At 39.1% G+C, this 22,363-nt stretch overlaps 1 protein-coding gene across 2 annotated transcripts in view; it reads left to right on the top strand.

Annotated features, from left to right (window-relative positions):
• The window catches only part of tbck (TBC1 domain containing kinase), a 53,309-nt gene that overhangs the window by 11,854 nt on the left and 19,092 nt on the right, over positions 1-22,363 (top strand). For both annotated transcript variants that reach the window (XM_005726856.1, XM_005726855.1), the window contains exons 20-23: positions 453-538; positions 3,487-3,523; positions 7,706-7,867; positions 17,620-17,792. In XM_005726856.1, the coding sequence (XP_005726913.1) occupies positions 453-538; positions 3,487-3,523; positions 7,706-7,867; positions 17,620-17,792 (458 nt within the window). The remainder of the gene's footprint in view (positions 1-452; positions 539-3,486; positions 3,524-7,705; positions 7,868-17,619; positions 17,793-22,363) is intronic.

Below are 22,363 nucleotides of genomic sequence, written 5' to 3'. Positions count from 1 at the left end.
CAAAACTTATATTTTAACTACTGATTTTATCTACTGTTCTGATTTTATCTACTGTTTTTTTAATCAATTTTAAATCATGCTTTTTATTGTTTTCGTTTTTTTTATGTCTCTGTAAAGCACTTTGAATCACCTTGTTGTTGAATTGTGCTATATAAATAAACTTGCCTTGCCTTGCCTATTGAAGGGAATATTGACTTTCAAGCTCATTAAAATTGTAAAAAAATCACCTTATATACTTTATTTCATTTATGTTTGCATATGTTTCAATAAATTGCTGCACCTATGTTTAATTTTTCTTGCAAAATATAAAGAAACGAGAGGTGGCTCAACACTGTTGGTTGTATTTTCTACTGGTTACTATAGAGCTTTGTTTGGTCAGACCTGCTGTTTTTCACGCCTGAACACTCAAACTACTCAGTACACTCTTTATGGACCTTTTGCCTCTTTTTCAGAGTACTTGACTGTCTTCTCTCAAATGATTGCCTTCCATGACCCAGAGCTAAGCAACCATCTAAATGAGATTGGCTTCATCCCAGATGTAAGTTACCAAGAGTGCAAGTGTTCTGGCAGAGTGATGAAAATAAAAGTCAGCAGTGTAGGACATGCCTGGTTATTAACATTTTTTTGTTATTGCAAATGTATATTTAATGGCAAGTCAAAAATAGTACAAAAATATTCTTAGTGTCTCATTGCCAGGGGACAAAGAAAATGACCATCCATAGATTGTTACGTATATCTTTTCATAGTCAATGACATTTTTTGTTCCACATCCCCGTTTCCAGAATTTGTGGCCAGGGTCAAGTTTTCCCCATAGTCCGCTGGTAATGATTTATACAGCGGCTAATGTCTGCAAGGCACACTTAATGATTGTCCTCTGTCAGGCTTACCTTATTTCTCTTACTTTGCGCCACCTCTCCTCGCCCTTTGCTTTCCTTCTTACGGCTCTGCTCAGACAGTGACAAGGTTAAAGTCTCCACCGTCTCTCCAGGGTTTCAGTTTGTGTGCTGATGAATGTGTGTCATCCACAGCCCGGCCTCTGAGACGTTACCCGATGAAAAGTGGGGTCTTTATCACAGAGGAGTCAGGGATTTAAGTCTCTATTTCCTCAGTGTCTGATATTGCAGCTGTAAAATGGAGCAAGTGAAGCACCAAACTGTGCTTGTTGATTGTCAGAATATGAAAGTGTATGGAGAAAAAAATGTAGTCTGCAGGTGATTTTGCTTTTTTTTTTCTGGCTGTTTAAACATGTTTTTATGCTAAACAGATGCCCTGTTGTAATTATTTTAGTCTTTTGCGCCTTCATTGTTCAGACTTGGGCCTTCCAAAAACTGCTTATCATTCTGGGTTGTCATTTAGAGCATGTACAGTACTACCATTTCAAAGGGGACTTTGTATGCTTGCTTTTGTTGTTAGGCCAGGGCAATACTGGAACACTCTTTGTTGATACAGCTTTCATGCTTGATTTCAGTCCCAGTAATCAGACTTTATATATAATAAATCCCTTTTCCCTTTGTGAACTGCAGAGCACACTCTGAGCTGTTGTTTTACTCAGGCAGTAAATCCATCTGCACTAAAAGGCCGAATGTCACTGCAGTATGAATGGATTTCTCATACATGCAAACCGGAACATGGCTAGTTCAACACACTTTGTCTTTCAGAAAGAAAGAAAAAACCAAAAATGTTGTGCAAACATGCAGAAACCACAAGTAATCTTTGGAAATGCTGCAGAGTTCCTGGACTCCGCTCCAGCAGAGTCAAATTGCATGTTGCCAGTGGTTTAATTCAGGGCCACTTTCAATTTTGGCTACATCGCCTCTCCTGAGTCTGCCATTTACACCTACGCTAATCCAATCTGGCTGCACTCGCAGTCCTGCTGCTGGGCTGTTGCGGCTGAGGATGAGACTCTGAGTGCAGTGGCCGTCTCGTCACACTTAGGCACACAAGAGGTCCACTGAACAGTCACCAGCTCCCTCGCAATTAGCAATCAGTAAACTGGCTGAGATAACTCCGCTGTTGCTGCTCCAGAGCTTTTGCCGCTGAAATTTACAAAGCCTTGGTGACAGTGGCCAGCAATTGGCAGTTGCTAGAACAGTTGGTTAATGGCGTAGTGTGTGTGTGTGTGTGTGTGTGTGTGTGTGTGTGTGTGTGTGTCTGTATCTGTCTGTGTGCCTTATTTCATTTCAATTTTATGCTTTTTCTCCCGGGGAAGTGCAGAGAGTAAATAAGAGAGAAAGAAAGGACAAATGACAAATGACAAGATCAGTATATTGAGATTCATTTTCATTGTTAACGTTTTTCCCGTCGACTTATAACCAAAGTCAGCAGTTTGCTCTTTATTGCTGTTACGGTTTCTTAGCTGTGGAGATACACAGCCATGTGTGCTGCTTTTCTCAGAGATTGATTCATTTCATTTGAGTCTTAGCGTGTTATTTTGAGTTGATGTGTTGAATACTACGCACACATGAATGCTGTATGTGATCCCCTGCTGAATTGGTAAGTTTGCTCTCTTCCAAAGAAATGAACAGTCTTAAATTTTTGTGCTAGTTTCATTTTAATGGAATGAGAGTCAAATAAGTATTTTATACCCAAGCAGAACATAGCAACTGGAGGAGAATCCCTTGTTGGCAAGCTCAGTGGTCAGACGTTTCTTTTAGCTGGTCACCAGGTTTGCACACATCTCAGGAGGGATTCTAGCCCACCCCTCTTTACAGAGACTCTCTAAATCCTTTTCTTACTTGCTGCTTGGCAGCTCAAAGCTTCAGCTTTTCTTTTTTGCCTTTTCTTTTTATGGTACAGTAGATGGCCCTGTCCTTTGGCCCCTCAGTGTGGTGATGTCATCCTGTAAACTTAGCAGAAAAAAGTCCAAGAGTAATGTTTCTACCTCTGTGTTTGACCGTGGGGATTGTGTTTTTTGGGTCATACTCAGCATTTTTCTTCCTCCCAGCAAGTCAGGATGAGTTGATGCAAAAGAGCTCGATTTTGGTTTCATCTGGTCCCAGCCCTATTCTCCCAAGTCTTCTGTAAATCATTTAAATTTCTTCCATTTCTGAATAATTGGACCAGCATTTGTCAGCTTCTCTCCAAGCTTTTTTCTGATGGTCTTTGTGCAGGTTCACAGTCTTGTCCCTGACGTCCTTTGACAGTTCTTTGGTCTTACCCACGAAATGAATTGTTTGGACAGGTGTACTTACATATAACAACTTATCTATAATTGAATAATCGATCAATCGATTGTAATCTGTGTGCAATATGGGCACACAACCTGTGGCAGCCAAAATTCATGCTGTTATGTGTTATTTCTGGATTTTTAGTTGACATTCTGTCTCTCTCCATTAAAATGAAACGACCATAAAACTTAAAGACTGTTTATTACCATGTGTGTGTGAGCAAACTTAGAAATTCAGGAGGGGATCATATCATTATTTTCCCCAATGTATAAGTTATGCTTATGTCATCATCTTTTTTCTCTTTTCTTTTTCCGCACAGCTTTATGCTATTCCCTGGTTCCTAACAATGTTTACACGTAAGTACTCTTTTTTTTTTTTCAGCCACAATGCCCTGGCTTGATGTGGCACTGAGTGTAATCAAAAACTTTCACAGGATATTTGAAGTCAGCTTTTCGTCTGAGTGCAAATGAAAAGGACTGAAAAGGTCATTGGCTCAAATTTCGAGTTCTGTAGGTTTTTTTAAAATGTATTTTGGTCATGGTGACCTTTACTATCGCTGCTAATTAATTCCAGTCCTGTAGGGAAAGAACAGAGTCGCTCAGTCCGGCATCAGCTGAGATGTTGACCGGCACAGCTTCTTTTTTTCTTTTTTTTAATTTTGTATTTATCTGGATAAATAGTAAAAAATCCAACTTGTGACCAACAAGATAAATCAGCTGCTCAAATGTGTGTTGCATTCAAAGCGAGAAAAGAACAAAAAACACATATTCTGATGAAAACTATCAACCACTGCTGGCTTTATTCAGAACTTTCAATTTCATCTCACATGAGGGGAGCTCAGTTATTACTTAGTAATTTATAACATGAAATATGACAGCTCACAGTTCAGGTGCAGTTGTTTTGCTGAGCTGGATTTGCAGTGAATCTATAAAATCTGCCAGAGAAAGGACCTGATTTACTTGAGTACATTTTTTCAGCCTGCACAGAGTAAAGTCATTTAATAATGAAATAGAACGTTGGAATAAATAATAAAGTAATTGTCCAGAATGTATAAAATCCATACTAACGATCTGAAGTTACAACTGCAATTCTGCCTGTCTGTGTAAAGAATACAAACTTGCTAAATAAACATCCAGCTTTGCTTGAAGTATTTCATGAAATAAAGATAAAATAGCCAGTTAGAGTGACGACTCTTTGGAAAAGTATTGATTAGAGTGCATGAATTTAAAGCGATCAATAATACATTTGTACATGAAGGCCTTGAAAATATTTTAGAGGTGATATGAGACAGAGGAAAGAATACAGTATGTGGTAGAACACGGGTAGGATGTGGCAAACAAAATCAATCCCAGGCGCACGACTCCAGGATGATAAAAATAAAAATCCTTTAATGAATATGGATTTGAAAAATGATAAAAAATGCATTAACAATTATCGGCATGCTTGCCTCCCTCAAGAGAACCTTGAGGAGAGCATGATGCTTTTTTAAAAAACAACTTTTCTATATTTATTAATGGTATCTCTACGTTGTTTTGGTGGGCTGGATTTGGATTTTGTATAATCCATCTTACCTCTGAGTTTCTTCCAGTTTTAAGGGCACCGAGGATGCAGGTGGTAGAGTAAAAAAAAACAACAAGAATCTAACCTCCCTAATAGGGCTGTTCGATATAACGATATATATCGGATGACAATATAAAAACGTCTATCGATTCATTTACGCTATCGTTTGTTTCGTGGTGTCGCAAAATAAACTGTTTACAGCAATATTTTTTCATTGTTCTGATGGTCACTGTAGTGGCTATATTAATTTCTTAAAGTTCTCTCTTTCTCTTATATTTAATATAACCACACTACTGACGGACAAGCGCCTGTTTTTATGCGTTGTCGTTAGCAACAACGACGGTAACACCATCGCGTTTCCGCTTGTTTATGTTCCACATAAACCTTTCACAATAAAGCTCAAGATCCTGTTTAGACTTTTCAAAATAAACTGAATCACGTGAAAGAGCAGATTATTTACGGATGAGAAGTAAAAAAGAGCCGCCAGGTGCTAAAAAATAAACCGTAGACTCAAACGTTAGAACAGGCTTTTCCCCGCAGCACGCCGTGTAATAAATACTCACAAACTTATGTCTAAAAATGTATAGTTTCATGCATCGGTTAAAACACTCGACTCCAGCTATACATGACGCACAGCTGAAAACACTTCCCGCAAGTTGAGCTGCCCGAGATTCACAGAATTGACAGAAAATGTTACATTTTTGTGATTTATATCGTTATCGGGACGATAGAATTCTTATATCGGGATATGAGATTTTGGTCCTATCGCACAGCCCTACTTCCTAAAGAATCAAAAACATCAGAAACAATGTCTGAGGAGCTTGGGGACATCTACTGTCTCCTCTGGTCACTATGACAAGGGTGTGTACTTACTGTGCATACATTGCAAGCATGGATAAATATGCAAATGACACCACCTAAGAAAAGTTATTTGCTAATAGTTTGCTAATGCTTTTAACACATCTGGCCCTTCTGTACACACAAACACAAGATTAAGTCACTTTCTTTAAGGTCAAACCCTTGTTAGTCACTACATGCGCTTCCCTGAAAAACAAAGCAACTAATCGTCCACTTCCTGTTCAGACCAGCTCACACATGCCCGAAGATGTGTTATACTGTATGCATTAGTATGTATGGGCATTATTTCAGAAAAGGGTCCTCAAGTGCTAATTTGGACCGAGATCGTTTAGAATTAATATGAAAGTCATATTACTGCAGATGTGGCCTTATAAACTTGTACTTTGAGAGGGTTGGAAAGTTATTATAGTCTTAAAATTTTTGATAGTGCTGATCTGGATGTTTTTGAAGTTGGCCTCATGATAAAGGGGGCTTTGTAAAACTTCAACAAGTACAGAGAAGGTGAAAACTCACTTTCTGATGTACTTCAAAAGAAATGCATAACTTATCAACCAGTCAACTACTGCCAAATGATTGGAGTCTTATTAGCCTTTTGGGATGATCTAGATGTAGATATTTAGATCAGCAATATTAAGCATTAGATTAAAAGGAAAAGAAAATGTTCATAAAAATAATTTTTAGTGTAAAATTAGCAGGTTGCAGTCTTCACAGTGATGCAGGTTGGCAGATATCTTTGTGTTTTAGTGAATTTAAAAAGTTGTGATATGTATGCTTCCTTTACCGGTGTAGCATCAAACATATATATTATTATCATCATTATTATTAAAGGGACATTTTTCAAACATTTTTGTGGGGGGTGGGGATTTTGGCATGCTCCCAGCATGAGGTTTGTCAGCGGATGGCAGCATTACACTTTGATCCTTTCACTGAGTGCAGGTATAGCGCAGAAAAAAGATCATATTAACAGGGGCCCAAAATTAAATGATATGCAATTAACCTGTTTCCCTCTAGGCAGCCCCGTCATTTACAGCAACTGTTTTAATAATTTGCTACCTTGTCGATATAAATTTTGATCGTTACACTAGAGCTGTGGTAGTGTGCAGACTGTTACAGACATTACACAACTTGTAATTTACACTAATTGAAGCCAGATTAGTCTGCATGTGCACTATCCACTGATGTTTTTGAACCCTTCACCTTGCTCGGTGATACATCTTCAGTTAAAACCACACACACAGAGACCAGTTCTGGTGTGGGGAGTGTGAGTTGTGACCCTTTTAACCCTTATCCTCCCCCTGAGGCTGTGTGTGAGTCCAGTGTTCACGAGGTGTGCCCTTCTGACTGCTAATGTCCCCGATCCAATATGAGACAAGGTTGGAGGGTCATCTTCCATTCACACACAGACACACTGACTGTCACTCACATGCACCGGCCAACTCGGCTGACTGCTAATGCGGTGCAGATCCTCCGAGGCATTTTCACAGCTCTCACCACAGTCACATTTTGCCCACACACACACACGCATGTCAGCTTGCCTAGTATCCACCTTAACAAACCCCCGAGATGATATAAACAGGTGGACAATGCTGGTTCCCATGCATAAATCTATACAGAAGGGAAACCTTAAATTTTAAAACACTGAGAGTAATGTGACTGAAATAATAACTGCTCTGAGACGTATTATCAGGATGTGGTTTTATTTGGCTTGGAATAACCTGTGCAGGTTTCTTGCTCTAAAGCTCCTCAGCCCCCTGATGTTCTTCCTGTCATTTTTCCACAACAACACCCACCTTGAAACATTTTTCCAGCTGCCTCCCCCACATCAAATATCCCTCCAGGCAGCATTGACAGTGCACAGTTTTGTTTAGTGAGCTCCCCGTTTTAAACCCATAAAGCCATGTTAAGTAAACGCACTGTGCACATGCAAATTATCCTCATTATACACAAACTGATTATCTATTTCTCACTGTGTGCATGCTACATGGTATTGTCCCATTTGCAGGATCCCATTGAGCATCTCTGGAGGCATATTTCTTTTCAGGCACTCTCATATTCACTTACTTTGTAAAATCTTGTCTTTGTTGTGTTTTTTTTTTTTTTTTTATGTACCCACAATACAGATGTTTTTCCACTGCACAAGATCTTCCACCTGTGGGACACATTGCTCCTGGGTAACTCCTCATTCCCATTCTGTATTGGCGTAGCTATATTGCAGCAACTCAGGGACCGCCTATTGGCTAATGGCTTCAATGAATGCATCCTGCTCTTCTCTGACCTGCCAGGTAAGAACATCATCTGGTATGCACATCCGTGTATTTACACAGACTTTCCCTATTCCCTCTTTACAATTCTGTTCCATACAAGTGTTACTTAATTACCTACAGCCAAACAGTATATATGAGAGTTTCCTAAAAGCTTTAAAATCTCTCATGTAAGCAAAGAAAAGTCAAACAAAAACACTTTTTTTCTGCCTTTTTTAAAATCTCACTCGAAGTGTTTCCATCTTAAAGCAGCGTGCATTTCTAGGAGGCAGTTTCTCAGAGTACTTATGTGCGCTCATGTGTCTGAGTTAATGATATCCTCAAAGCAGACAGCTCTGCACTCTTATACAGACATACTCGCTGCTTGATGTGCTCCCGGCGGTGCCGCGCTCTGCTCTGCATCTACTGAACAGTCAATTGCTGCGCCCTGGAATTAGTCTGCTCGCAGCCTGTTTGCTTCTTCATCATTTACATCATCTTCATTCAGAGTTTAAACTCTTTTTGTCTTAGCATCTCTTGTATGATATCATTAAATGAGCAATTGCAAAATTCCAGGTAGATACAAACAAATAAAGTCAGCGATAGCGATGTGAGAGTAGCATGTTGCTTGAGGCCCCTTCCTTCTTTGAGAAAGCAAAGAGACAGACATATTTACTGAAATGCAAAAAAAAGAACAAAAGGCAAAAGAATTAGGAATTGAATGCATACACCTGCACATGGACAGACATTTCAAATTCGTTAATACCTCATTACACCACCTAAGCACCATTGTCAGTGCAGCAGCAAGAATGAGACGTAGGAGGAGGAAATATTGAAAAGTCGGGATGGCAAATACTTAGTCTTTTAACTTTGCAGTATCGTTGTTAATCCCTGCAGATTTCAGTGTTTTACAGACAAAAGAAGCAATTCCAACTCCTTTCTTGTACGAAGCAGGAGGAGGGCCAACAAATCAGGGAGGAATTAAGCGGGTTTGTTCTGTTCATACAGGCTTAATGGATATGCATACTTATTAACCATGTTGGTTAAATGTATTCAATTCTTTTCACAGACTCACTCCAGGTCAGAGTTATAAATGTGTTATGGGCAGACAGTGACAGAGTGCATTTGGGATTTTGCTGTTTCCGTTGACTGCATGTTGCCGTACAGTGACGAGTCCTAACAGTGTCTCTGATTATGCATCCACTTTACTGCTCCTTTTCACTTTCACAAAGCGATTACTTAGCAAAGTATCGGTGACATAAAGTCAGCAAGCGGCATTCTTAATGCATGTCTTCAGAATATAAGTTTCACCTGGGGGATAGCTCAAACAATTTCCTTTAAAACTATATTTCCAAATGGTGCTTAGCCCTTTTTTTCCCCGCTGAAAGGCAAAATGACTTTGGGATTTAAAAAAAAAAAAACAATAGAGACAGGAACAATTTGTCCAAAAGGGACACTGGAGCTGACTGTAAACTGAGCCCCATCTTCTACAAACTTTAGTGGTTGCAATACGTCATTGTTTTACTGCCCGAGTCCAGGAGATTCATGTGATTGAGGCAGAAGGCAAAAGGAGATCCAGTTCTCCTTATAAAGGTAAAATATGTTGGCCTAGAGCTGCAGTCAGCTCCTCTGGCAAGATTTCCTTGGAGTTGTTTCTCCTGCCAGCTTGTTTCTGTATATCACTGCCAGCCCCATTAGCGCAGCCTGTGTATACCTAGGTAGTTACAGTGTAGTATCTGGCACTCACTCTAAACTATATTAGGACTGAAATCTAGGCTGCTGCATGACCTCAAACAGGACTTGTTTACTTAAGCTTCGAGCCACAATCTGGTCCCTACTCACAATAGTTTTATATACATTACAAAGACAGACTCCTAAGTTCTGCACACTTCAGCACAATATTTATCACCTCTAAGACAGCATGGGTCTATCTTCAATGGATTTATTGTTCTTTCTTTAGCCCCACAGTAGTGTGGCTTTTGAGATGCCATTGTGGGTCTGTCAGTCCACCGTAATGGTCAAGACTGTGATATTTCAACATGATGAATCCTTCTAACTTTGGTGCTTTGTCTCTACTAACCCCACTATCAGGTTAAAATTTCACTGCTTTAAAGCTTCAAACCTCTCATTTGTGAAAAATCCCCATTAAACTTGTCTGTGCTTTTAGGGGGAGGTTATCAAATGTTAGTGCAGTCCAGTGCAAAAGCCAGCAATCATCATATCTTTATATTTTACCATACCACACCACGTTATTTAAAAAGCACTCAAAGTAAACAACAGCAGGACTGACTAAAAAAAAACAAAACCCAAAACACAACATAAAAGACAAATACAGACCAGACAGTAAAAAGATACGGGGACATATAAGAACTGTAGACGTTAACAATAAAGGCGTACATAAAAAGTGAAATAAAGTCACAGTCAACATCTCACAGTGGGTCGAAAGGCAAGAAATAGAAGGGTGTTTGTAAGTGAGATTTAAAGACAGAAGTGAAGGAGCTTGCCTGATGTCGTTTCACAGCTGCAAAAACTCTTTCACCTCTTAATTTGCTGTGCATCTTTGGAACAAGTAAAAGCATCTGGTCTGCTGACCTGTGTACAGTGTGTCTTTAAAAGCAGTGTACCAAAATACCTTAGCATGTTAGCATTTAATTCAAAGCAAGTCCAAGTCAAGTCCAGCATTGTAGGCTGCTGCAAACAAAGTATTTGTACAAAGACTGCAGTATTATTTCAGAGGAAGCTACAATAAATTCAAAATTTAGTCTCTTGAGCAGCAAAAACTGAATTCTTAACATTTATGAATCATAGTGCAGAATATGTGATGGTCTATTCCCTGGTTTTGAGTGTGTTAGCAGGTTGAAAAGTTGACTGCTATCAGCTCTGACAGCAAGTGATGACACAGTGCAGGACACATTGAGCTTCCTATTTTGTAAGAATGAAAACTGCAGCTAAATAATTGTTATGATAAATCATCACAACATCAAAGGAGGTTTTAGTTTTTACTTCAGAAATACAATAACAAGTGATTTATAGATGTGAGCATTTAAATCATACATTTTATGAACGTGTAAAATATAGTAAATAGCATAGAGGGAAATGCAGAGAACATGAACAGAAACAAAGGCTTAGCGTTATGTTTGAAGTTCTTTTTAATAGTGCTTCTCAGCAATTGATGAAAAAAATATGGTTTTGAAGGTCAGTGTGTGCTTTCCCTCACCACGTTCATGTTCATGAAAGCGCTCACGCACGCACACGTGCACGCACACACACGCACACATAGTGAGTTATGGTAGACATCCTGTGATTTGTGTACCGCACCTGCTCCATTCTGCCATCAGGCGTGCAGAATTGATGTCCTCATACAACTGAAGCTCACATTCATTTGTTTCAGAGCAGAGTCCACATGCGTCACATTTTTGTAACTACAGGAGCTGCATGTATGGAGGCAGAAAATATATACCATGCTGCTGGCTGGACATTATAAGAGAAGACAAATAGTCTGTCCAGCTTCTGCAGCACACACAGAAGGATAAATTACAGAATCGTTTGGATGCAGTATCGAATATTACATATTTTACTGCATATGTTTAAACTCTCTTAGATATTAGATTAATTTAAATAACTTCAGGCTGAACCATCATGCAGTTTACTGAAAGCTACTTTGCAGCATTCGTGTAATCTCCACTTCACTGATTTCTGTTCATTTTGTTAATTTTAGCTTGTGCATGATGGAAGCCTATACTTAGTGGTCGTGACTATGACTGTGAACCCAGAGAGCTTACATTACACATATGACTTATTCTGAGATTCAGTGAGTTGGATGAACATTGGAGAGATCTATAAGCAGACTTGACATTTAGTTGTGAAATAAAAAAAAAAAAAGTCTTCTGCCTTTCTGTTCAAATACGCAGCTACCAGAATAAAAATTAACAGTCAAGATAATATTGCAAGACAGTAGCCCTTAAATGGTTCAGACACACTCCTCTCTTTTCCTCTTTCTTGGTAGTAAATAGGAGTAGAGACATTAATTCTCAGTGACAAGCCTATTATGCATGACACAGGAAGTCTGTAGTTGCAAATTTTCCAACAAAGAAGGGAGGTCTAGATTCAAAGAAAAATCTGTCATGTTTTCAAGTATTCATGATGTCAGTTAAATCATGTGGTGTGTATTGTAAGTCATCTTCATACATGCAAATACAGACTTATCTCCACAAAACGCCTGTTTGAGTCTCCAGATTAAAAAAAGACAAAGGGATAAAGGACCCTGAATAGTTTTCTTTTAAGTGTTGTGAATGATTTAACTGAGTAGGTATATATCAGAGTATAACATAACATGTGAAATAGGTGACCTGCTGTGCAACATTTAGACTCGGAGCGGGACATTGATCTCAGCTTCCCATTTGTTTGCAATTAATCGGATTCTGTGATTCCCATTTGATTAGTCTCGTATCCTCGGGTAATCTATAAAACTCTGTCCTGTTTGGAGACATCATTGATTCACAATGGCCCAGAGAGGCTCCCCAGCTGAAGGGGGAACCGTGTGTCTACTGATGATGCAGAGGCATTTGCCTTCACGGGACATTAGCATTTGCTTCAATGAGCCGAGATGGGCACAGAACTGATGAGCTCTACTTATAGATGTTTAGCTCTGAGAAAAACAACCATGACTTACTGAAACTGCTTATGGAAACACAGCACAGACAGACACCTTGAACGTTAGTAGAAGGAGATGTAGAGGATGGAAAAAACAATGTCTCTAGGACAAATTTGCCGTGTTACAAATTACATTTTCATTTACATTTTAGGATGAGTCCAATCGCCTGATGTGGAGCTATTTAAAATAGTATAAAAAAATGAAAAGGTGGTACTGGATAGTAAGTAAAGTATCTTAATGGATGTACATCTGTATTTATGGATGAGGAATCCTGCTGAAAGTTAAGTTTCCTAGACGTACTTTCAGCATGGATAAGTTTCTATGTGAGTTACCAACGCTACTTATTTAATTTTAGAACCAAAAATAAGATAAATAATGCTGTTATATAATTTTGTTCCAACTGGTACCAGTATGCAATTAGCAGCCCACAGACTGACAGGCTGTGGGCAGCTAGTCGGTTTGTATAAAAACTTCATGCTGTAAAAATAAGTCAGATTTAAAATAAATTTAAAAAAATTGTCCCACTTACATGATTAACTAGCTGGATAATTTTGAAGGCTGTGACTTCTCAGAAAACATAGATTATAGTATATTTAAAACATAAACAAAAAAACATTAAAGAATATGCTGCATTGTAGCTTATGTGAACATGCGTTGGCTATATTTACCGGTACACTTTGGTAGTTGGACTCCATTTTTAAAATTCAAAACTGCCCTAAATCTTCATGCCATAGATTCAACAAGGGGTTGTAAACATTCCTTGTAGATTTTGGTGCACATTGACGTGAAAGGATCACACAGTTGCTGCAGATTTATCAGCTGCACATCCATAATGTGAACCTCCCGTTCCACCACATCCCAAAGGTGCTCTATTGGACTGAGATCTGGTGACAGTGGAGGTCATTTGAGTACAGTGAACTCATTGTCATGATCAAGAAACCAGTTTGAGATGATTTGGGCTTTGTGACATGGCATAGTATCCTCCTGGGAGCAGCCATCAGAAGTTGGTTAGACTGTGGTCATTAAGGGATGAACATGATCATCAACACCACTCAGGTGGCAGGTAACAAGTGGTTATTTGAGTTATTTTTGCCTTCCCAGATGGAAGTTGTCTGCCCATTCTCATCTGGCCTCTGGTACCATAAAGCCAGAGAACTGCTGCTCACTGGATATCTTTTTTATTTTTTGAACTATGCTCTGTAAACACTAGAGAGGATTGTGTGGGAAAATGCAGCAGACCGGCAGTTTCTGAAATACTCAGACCAGCACGTCTAGGAACAACAACAATGCTACATTTGAAGTGACTTAAACCACCTTTGTTCCCTATTCTGATACTCACTATGAACTTCTGCAGATCAGCTCAACCATGTCTACATGATGAAATTGAGTTGGTGCACTGTAATTGGCTAATTTGATAGTTGCATTAATAAACAGTTGAATGTACTTAATGAAGTGACCAATCAGCAATATCTGAGCCACTGTCTTTCACTGCTTTTCTTTTGTCTCAATATTTCTGTGTGTCAAGTGTAGCCTGACTTTGTAGCCACAATTGCAATTGATTCATTCAAAACTAAACATTTTTATACCTTGTTTAGATTTGATTTTCTAATTTTCTAGACTTCTAAAAGTCTAAGAAAAGAAATCAAGGCTTTACTTCTCAAAAGTATTTCTTCTGTTTTCAGCCAAATATCTCAGACAGATTGATTCACAAGAAGCAACAGTGCAATCAAACCATTTGAAGAATCCTTCTCATTCTTGTGACACAACTTGGAGTGAGCTCACTTGTTTGCAGGATATTATTGTCAATACTGAGCTGTCTTTACAAGATAGGCACTTCTATAACTCTTCTAAATCTAATACTGAATAATACCAGTAATACTGAACACTTCAGATCAGCTAAGATTGATTTCTTAGTGCGAGATGGTGGGTAAGTAGTGACATATATTGACTGGGTAAAGAAATAATTATGCAAACTTTCCAATAATGATATCTGAACAACTTACAGCTATATACTCACAGTGTAAATCATGGACCTAAGCAACTGCTATAAGTGTACATTAAGTAATCACAATAATAAACTACACTACTTCACTATTGTGTAGATGTCATTGCACTACCAGAAGAGCTCTGACCCATCAGGCATAAACAGAAAGCCTCTGGAGGCTTGCCTTTGGTGTGATTATTTATATGAGCGTGAAGCCCTCTGGAATCATGTTACATTTTAAGAACAAAAATAGTTCATGACAACCCAATCTTTGATTTCTGTAAATGGTTAGTGGCCTGTATTTGTATTGGGCTTTTACTTAGTCCCTATGGACGCCAAAGCGTTTTACACTACATTCAGTCATCCACCCATTCACACACTGGTGATGGCAAGCTACATTGTAGCCATAGCTGCCCTGGGGCGCACTGACAGAGGCGAAGCTGCCGGACACTGGCACCACTGGGCCCTCTGACCACCACCAGTGGTCAGGGGGCCCAAGGACACAACGGGGCTCGAACCGGCAACCTTCCGATTAGAAGGTTAGAAGACGAAGTGCCAACTCTTGAGCCACGATCGCCCCACTGTATTCTGCAAACATTATGAATAAGTTTTGATGCAGGATTCAGATACAGTCAACCAATATCTCAGTTTAAATTATATACTGAGATATTGGTTACTGATATTAACGAACAAGTGAACATTTTGATGTGTTAGAAACAGGAGAAATGGGCAAGTACAAGGATTTGAGCGAGTTTTGCAAGGGCCTAATTGTGATGGCTAGTTGACTGGGTCAGCATCTATCAAAAGTGATCCGAGAAAGGAACAGTGGTGAACTAGCGACAGTGTCATTGGTGTCTATGAATCATTGGTGAACGTGGAGAGCGAAGGCATCAAGTTGGACAGCTGTGTGTGTGCATTGCTTACTTGGGGACTACCTGGGATGCACTGGGATTCATCATTTCATCAATTTCATAGTGTGTTCGTTACAACATAATGGGTTGAAACAAATGCTCTATACTTCTTTGAAATGACTGGTCTCTCATCTTCATGCTTGTAAGTTCCATCTTACATTAGCTATCGTCCAATTCCAAAAGGCCTTTGAGTTGCTCTTAACTAATCATGCTACTCTTCCATTTGTGGCAACAAGTCACAGGCCACACTCAACACCTATACATAATTACGTAAATGTAATTTCATCTGACAAAAAAGAAAAATTGACTTCTTAACAAAATTGGCTGTGTGAAAATGCCCCAGCTGAGCCCAGGGCTTATTAAAGCAGCTATCAATCTCCTCTTCTTCATTTCTGCCTCTTTTAGTAGCAGGAGTGATTGCATGCAGCATTCATAGCTCTAGGGAGGGAAAATGCATTTCCCAGAACTGCCTGCAAGCCTGTCGGTGAGGAATCTCAGACCTCGAGCATTTTTTTTCTCACCAGAATGGACCTTGTAACTGAGTTTCTGAGGTGCTAGCCCAGGAGAGCTAACAACCCCCTAACCTTGACACTGCGGCGGGACAGATGAGGGGAAAAGATATATCTTGTATATAGTTTCACTTGAGCCTTGGCCAGGTGCAGGTCATAGCAAGGAGTGCTCATTAGCCAGTCTTGCTTATTAGCCACGGAAAAGAGGGGTGAAAAAGAGAGGCTGTCAGTGTAAGAGATTGCAAGGGAAAGAATTCCTAATTTATCCAAATCCTTTGCTAATCCAGTGACTCCCTGTTCCCTAATCCTCTCTATTCTCAACACAAGAAGCAGAAAGGGTTTATAATAGTACAGAGGCATCGGGAGGAAGAGTAGAAATTTTGCTAGACAAGAGCTCAGATGAGAAGCGGCTGCTAAACGATGGGCAGTTATTATCTGAAGGAGCCACTGGCGCTGCTGGATGACTACTTAAGACTATTAATGGCAGCAAAATGCCAAGGTCAAACTGCTCACTTCTTTGACCAAACCTCCCACACTACATTTACATAATCTCTCAGGCTTTATATGTGAGTTGAGAGAAAGAACCACTTATTTTTTTAAATAATTCATTCATATTCTTACAAAGGAGTTAAACAGTTTGCTTAAATAAGATGTTGGTGTTAACTTAGAATGCAGAAATTAGCAGTTCTTTGATTTGTTTTACATGTAATGCTTAACTTACTACTATTAATAAGGCCTACTACAAACATTCATGTTTTCTCAGGCTGAGTATAGTAAAGCTTTGGCATTTTATTTAGCAGTGATATTTTATATTCTAAATGGGTTTTTTGCCAATTGCCCAGTTTAAGACCTGCAGAACTACACAGAATTTCCAATAGTGTCAAATATAGTGATTCTATAATAATAAGCTAAATAGAACTTAGAACCTTTTTTTATTGTCATTGTGCATTTGCCTTCACAGGGAAATTAGGTACCAAGACCACAAAAGTGTGAAGTACAGAAAACAATATACAAAGAAGAAAAACAATTTAAGTACAACAATAGAAGTACACTATATACACAGTGTATGAGTTACAGAAACATTCTTGGGGGGGTGTACAAGGGCAATAATATAATATAATAAATAGGGTGGAAGGGCTATGGCCATTAAGGATGGGGTTGGTAATTGCACATCTGCTAGAATATTGCACAGAAACCAAAATATTGCACAGAAAAAGGAAGGACCAAAATATTTCACAGGGAATGGCAGCAACAGAGTCAATTGCAGCGACAGAATAAAGTCTGTTCACACTCTTAATTTGCATTAATGGTTCTGACAGGCGGTAGAAGCTGTTCTTTAGTTTATTGGTTTTGCACCTGATGGATCTGAACCTTTTTCCGAAGGGCAGGACAACATTAGAGTAAAATATGAATAATTTACTATGATACGTGTTATTTATGTTAGCCATGTGTCACGATGCTCTGTCCTAGAGCCTGACAGAGCAGCTTAGTAGCTAAGTACTGTAAAAAAAAAAATGCATTGATCATGATTAGGCTGCATGTATACATCAGCAGTTCTTTGGCTAGCTGGGTGAGCATAAAGAATATATGATTTTTCTTATACAAAATCCATCAGAAAGTATATGAAGAGTACTCTGTTGTTCAAAAGTATATTACTCTTTGACTGGGAGGGCCTCATGCACTGACAAGTAACATTTTTTTAATATTGTTTGTCTCCTGTTATTTGTGGTGTGCAGAAATTGACATTGAGCGCTGTGTCCGTGAGTCCATCAGCCTGTTCTGCTGGACCCCAAAGAGTGCAACATACCGACAACATGCTCAGCCTCCAAAGGTTGCGGGCGACAATGGCTTTGCGAAAACGTCAACATACTACTCGTCTGACTACCAGGACATGCCCAAAACAGACCTGGTGAGTTTTACTCTCATACACATAAATTGCAAGGGGGACAAAAGGTCTAAATTTAAAGTTGCCTAGCAACTGCCTAGCAATTGACTAACTTAAATGTTTTTAACCTTGATGTACCTACAATACCTTAAGGCAGAGCTTCCCAAAGCGTGGGGCCCGGCCCCTAGGGGGGGGTGCAGAGCCATCGCGGGGGGGTGGTATGAAAAGGAAAACAAAAACAAAAACGCTTGGACACTGCTACGGAGCGGCCACACAAACGCAAAGTAGGAGATGAAGCATCGCTGAATATGTTTCCAAACCAACTTCATTTTAAGCCAAAGACTAGAAAATCTGGTGAAGCATGTTTTCCCTTTGGTTTCACCTGCACAAGTGCCAAGGTAGGTCTCCCGGTTCAAATCACGGACAAACAGTATCCTACAGTTGTTTTTGAACCCATTTTGCACAGAGAGGCATTTTTTTGAAAAATGTATTGATATTTGAATTATTGTTGAATATTATTACACAGGAAAAAAACAACTGCACATAAAATAATCACAACGTGATGCCTCTGCCTTCCTAAATAGAGGGACAGTAACTGCGTTGTAAGCGTGTAAAACCTGCAGATAGTCAGATTAACAGTATTTTGTCTCTATCTGCCATTCTGCAATTTATCTCATGTAAACAATAACGTGGCGCACAGCGTGACGTGAAAAAAGGCACATACCTTTGACATTGCATGACGAACTCTGTATTCCTCGTCCACACGTAAATGCAAAAAATCTCTGTTTTTGGTGATTCGAAACGCCGTTTACATGTGGACGAAACAGCTGCGTTTTCAAAAATACCCCTGTAGTTATGGAAGTAGCGCAAATTAGTTAGTAGGCCTAGTTTATTTTATTACTACCTCTAATTTATTGCTGATTACTTGTATTTGCTTAATTGTTTACTAAATGTTTGACGTGTGAAATGATCCGCAGTGGAGCAAAATATGGGTGTGTGTGGTTGGAGGATGTGTTCGTGCGTGCACGCGGGCGTGCGCCCGGGGGCACAAACATTTTTCTTGTAAAACAAAGGGGGGCCTCGCAAAAAAGGGCATGTACTAATTAATTAAATTATTCGCATCCCCTGTGTCTGCTCATTTTCTGCCTTGTTAAGTTAATTTTGTAATAAAATACTAATAATACAGAAAATGTCTCATGGTAAAAATTATGTAAATGTAATTATATAAGAAAATACAGACTAACAATCTGCTTCAGTGATATATTGAGTAATATTATTTTTGTAGTAATAGGTCAAAATCAGTGTATGACTTGTACTTTTATCTGCAGTGTAATTAGACTGTGAGTTAGATTTTACTTGTGAAAAACTTTTCTATGTTTCTATGATTCTTGCTACTTCCACACTGCATGAGAAATTAAACTGACTCACTAACTCAACATCAGTTGTCTTAACTAATCAGGATGTGATAATAGAGAAGCAAAATGACTCCAGCTGACCTTTTAACAAGAGTTGGGGAAATTGTTCACCCCACACTCACGCACACTGGCATACTTTGTAGCCCATGTTGTGTTTAAGTTGCAGACCAGCGAGCCATCCTTTTTTAATCATTACTGTCCGCTCTGTGACATTAATGTAAAGGTTATCCTGTGAAATATAAAAAACATTATAATAATGTTTCAATTGTTCTATTTCCCAGACTAAGATTAAATAATTGGTATATTTCTTTATTATTTTCAGCTGTTGTTTTTTTTTCTTTATTTTGTTGTTCTTTCGTTTTGCTTTATTGTGAGACAATCATAGGATGCAGGTTTTCTTTATATTTTGCACATCATTTTAAGCAACTTGGTTCCCGACATGAACTTATCTTACCAGCACTGACAAATAGTAACATTTTGGCTACAGTGACTCAAACGGCAGTAGAGCAGTTTGACACTGAGCCTGAACCTCTCAGTCATGTCCATGCTTTTTTGCCTCTACACCTTGGACATGAAGTTGGAGCTCTTGCCTTTGGTTTGATTTTTCATATCAACTGCAAGGCCCTCTGGAATTATTTTAAGATCAGAAAGAGTTCATGACAACCCAATCTTTGATATCCAGATTCTCCCAAAGTTATGAATACATTTTGATGCATGATTCACAACAGCTTTTTTTATAGGATTCCTTTTAAAATGTTGTTACAAACTGTCTTGCAGTATTTACTTATTGGGCAAAACATGACCATTGATGGGTGAAGTGAACAGCACTGATTATCTCTGCATTATGGTACCTGTTTGTGAGTGGAATATATTAGGTAGTAGGTAAAGATTTTGTCAAAAATTGATGTGTTAGAAGCAGGAAAAAAGGCAAACGGAAGGATTTGACCAAACTGGAAAAGGGCCAAACTGGGATGGCTAGACTACTGGTGCATCTTCAAAACTGTGGCTGTTTTGGGGTCTTACCAGTTTGCAATGGTCTATTAATAGCGTTCCAAGGAAGGAACAGTGGTGAAACCGTGATCTAGATTCTGAGAAATGTGCTGGACAAACAACTCTGATCCATGGAGGTCCCGACTCGCAAACACGACTTAAAAGTTCTGTTGCTAACATCTTAGTGCCAGATACCACTACACACCTTCAGTGGTTTAATGTAGTCCATTCCTCGATGAACCAAGGTTGTTTGGGAAGCAAAAGGGAGACCAACACAATATTAGGCTCAAACGAAACTCTTTCACTTTACCCAGGAGCATGTGCTATATGTTATTTTTCTTCTTGGATATAGGAAAACACAGGTATGGATAATTAACATGAAACATATGCACTTTAATATTTTATTACAGTTGTCTGATTGCTTGTTAATAGAAGTTTCTAATTAGTCAATCACATGACAGCAATAGTGCATTTAGACATGCAGACAAGGTCAACCTGCTGGAGTTCAAAATGAAGATCAGAATGGGGAAGAAAAGTGGCTTAAGTGATTTTAATCATGGCATAGTTGTTGAAGCTAGACAGGCTGTTCTGAGAAAGAGAAAATATCCAGCTAGCAGCAGTTCTCTGGCCAGAGGAAAATAGGCAGACTACTTCCAGCTGATAATGCAAATAAGCACTCGTTACAACCAGAAGATCATCTGTGAAAATACGACAAATGACATCAAACCTTGGAACAGATGGGTACAGTAGCAGAAGACCACATCGAGTGCAATTCCTGTCAGAACAGGAAGCTAAGGCTAAAATTCACACATGTTCACCAAAATAAATAAATAATAAATTAAAAAATTAACTCAGTGGATTAGGCAACATTTTGCCAATTTCTGCTGCCACATTAGGGTGGTAGGGTCAGAATATGGTGTAAACATCATCCAAGGAGGGCTCCATCATGTTCTGAAGGCAAAAGAGAATCCAACTTGGTACTAGTACAGTGTTCCCAACAAAGTGGCCAGTGAGCGTATACCAGTCGTGTTCACCATAAAAAGTGTTGATGCTTTTCTGACGAGTGTTTATTGATGTGATCCTGTGTTTCACGTGGGTCTTTTGTCTTTGTTTAGTATTTGTGGAGCAATCCTGTTTGCCTTTCACACATGAATGCATCATGTCCAGAAAGCTCACAAACATTCTTGTCAGCCCTATCTGCTGTGTGCCCAAGTGATTGCTCTAATCTTTCTCATTCAGCCCAGGCTCATTTGTATGGGTGGTGGCATTGATCTGTGACCGCATCTACGCGTACCCCACCTCTTGCTCTGAAAACATTCAGGCGTGAGTGCATTGTGTTGAAATGTCACTTTCATAAATGAAGGGACTGCTAACACTTTGAGTACATGCCAAACCAAGTTTACAGTCTGAATGGAGGGAAGTTCAAGCCCAAATCTCTTCCAAATCCAAAGTAAAACTCTTAAAATCTAATAAAAATGATGCATGCAGTCAGTTTGGCGGTTTCCTGGTTGTAACCTGCAGTTCCAAATATGATTTTCTCTGTTGCCCTCTTTTTTTTAGTAAGAGAGCAGGAGGCTCTGTCAGCAGTTTCTCAGCCCTCATAGTGAACAGACATCCATCTCACTCGACAGCTGCTGTCCAGTCAGCTTGGTCTGAGTGACTGAATAGGGGAAAACAAGCTCTACTTCTCTTCTCACACAGTTTCCTGAGGTTACTTTCTAACTGGGCCACTGTTGACACATACTTTTCAACTTCTCAAGCTGAGGAAAATTAAATTTCTATTGGTATTATTATTATTATTATTATTATTGGACTTATGCAAAAGTTTCATTAATAGTGAATGTCACTGCAGACTCAGAACTTTGCTGTGCACTTAACAACTTTAAGGAAGTTTAGATTATGAAACAATTAGAAATGTGGATGTTGCAATCAGTTGTTGACAAATTATGTTATGTCTAAATTTTGACCTTCAGTGCTGCAGCATTAGCACTTAAACTAAGTTGGTAGTTGTTAGGCAGGTGGTCATAATGCATTATGTCTGGTCGGGTCAGTTGTTAAAGTGCACGTCTAGATGTGTCAGCACAAATAGCGCAATAGTAATGATGGCAACTGCTGTGTCGCCAAAATTCAAACAGGAATTACGTGAGAAGCTGGAAAGTTTCCGTTTTAAAATCTTCTGAGTGTGTGTGT

The sequence above is a fragment of the Pundamilia nyererei genome, unplaced genomic scaffold (assembly GCF_000239375.1).
Source record: "Pundamilia nyererei isolate P.nyererei 1_Seehausen unplaced genomic scaffold, PunNye1.0 scaffold00022, whole genome shotgun sequence".
NCBI classification, from domain to species: domain Eukaryota; kingdom Metazoa; phylum Chordata; class Actinopteri; order Cichliformes; family Cichlidae; genus Pundamilia; species Pundamilia nyererei.
The sequence above is the reverse complement of the archived record's forward strand: the minus strand, read 5'-3'. Positions and strand labels throughout refer to the sequence as shown.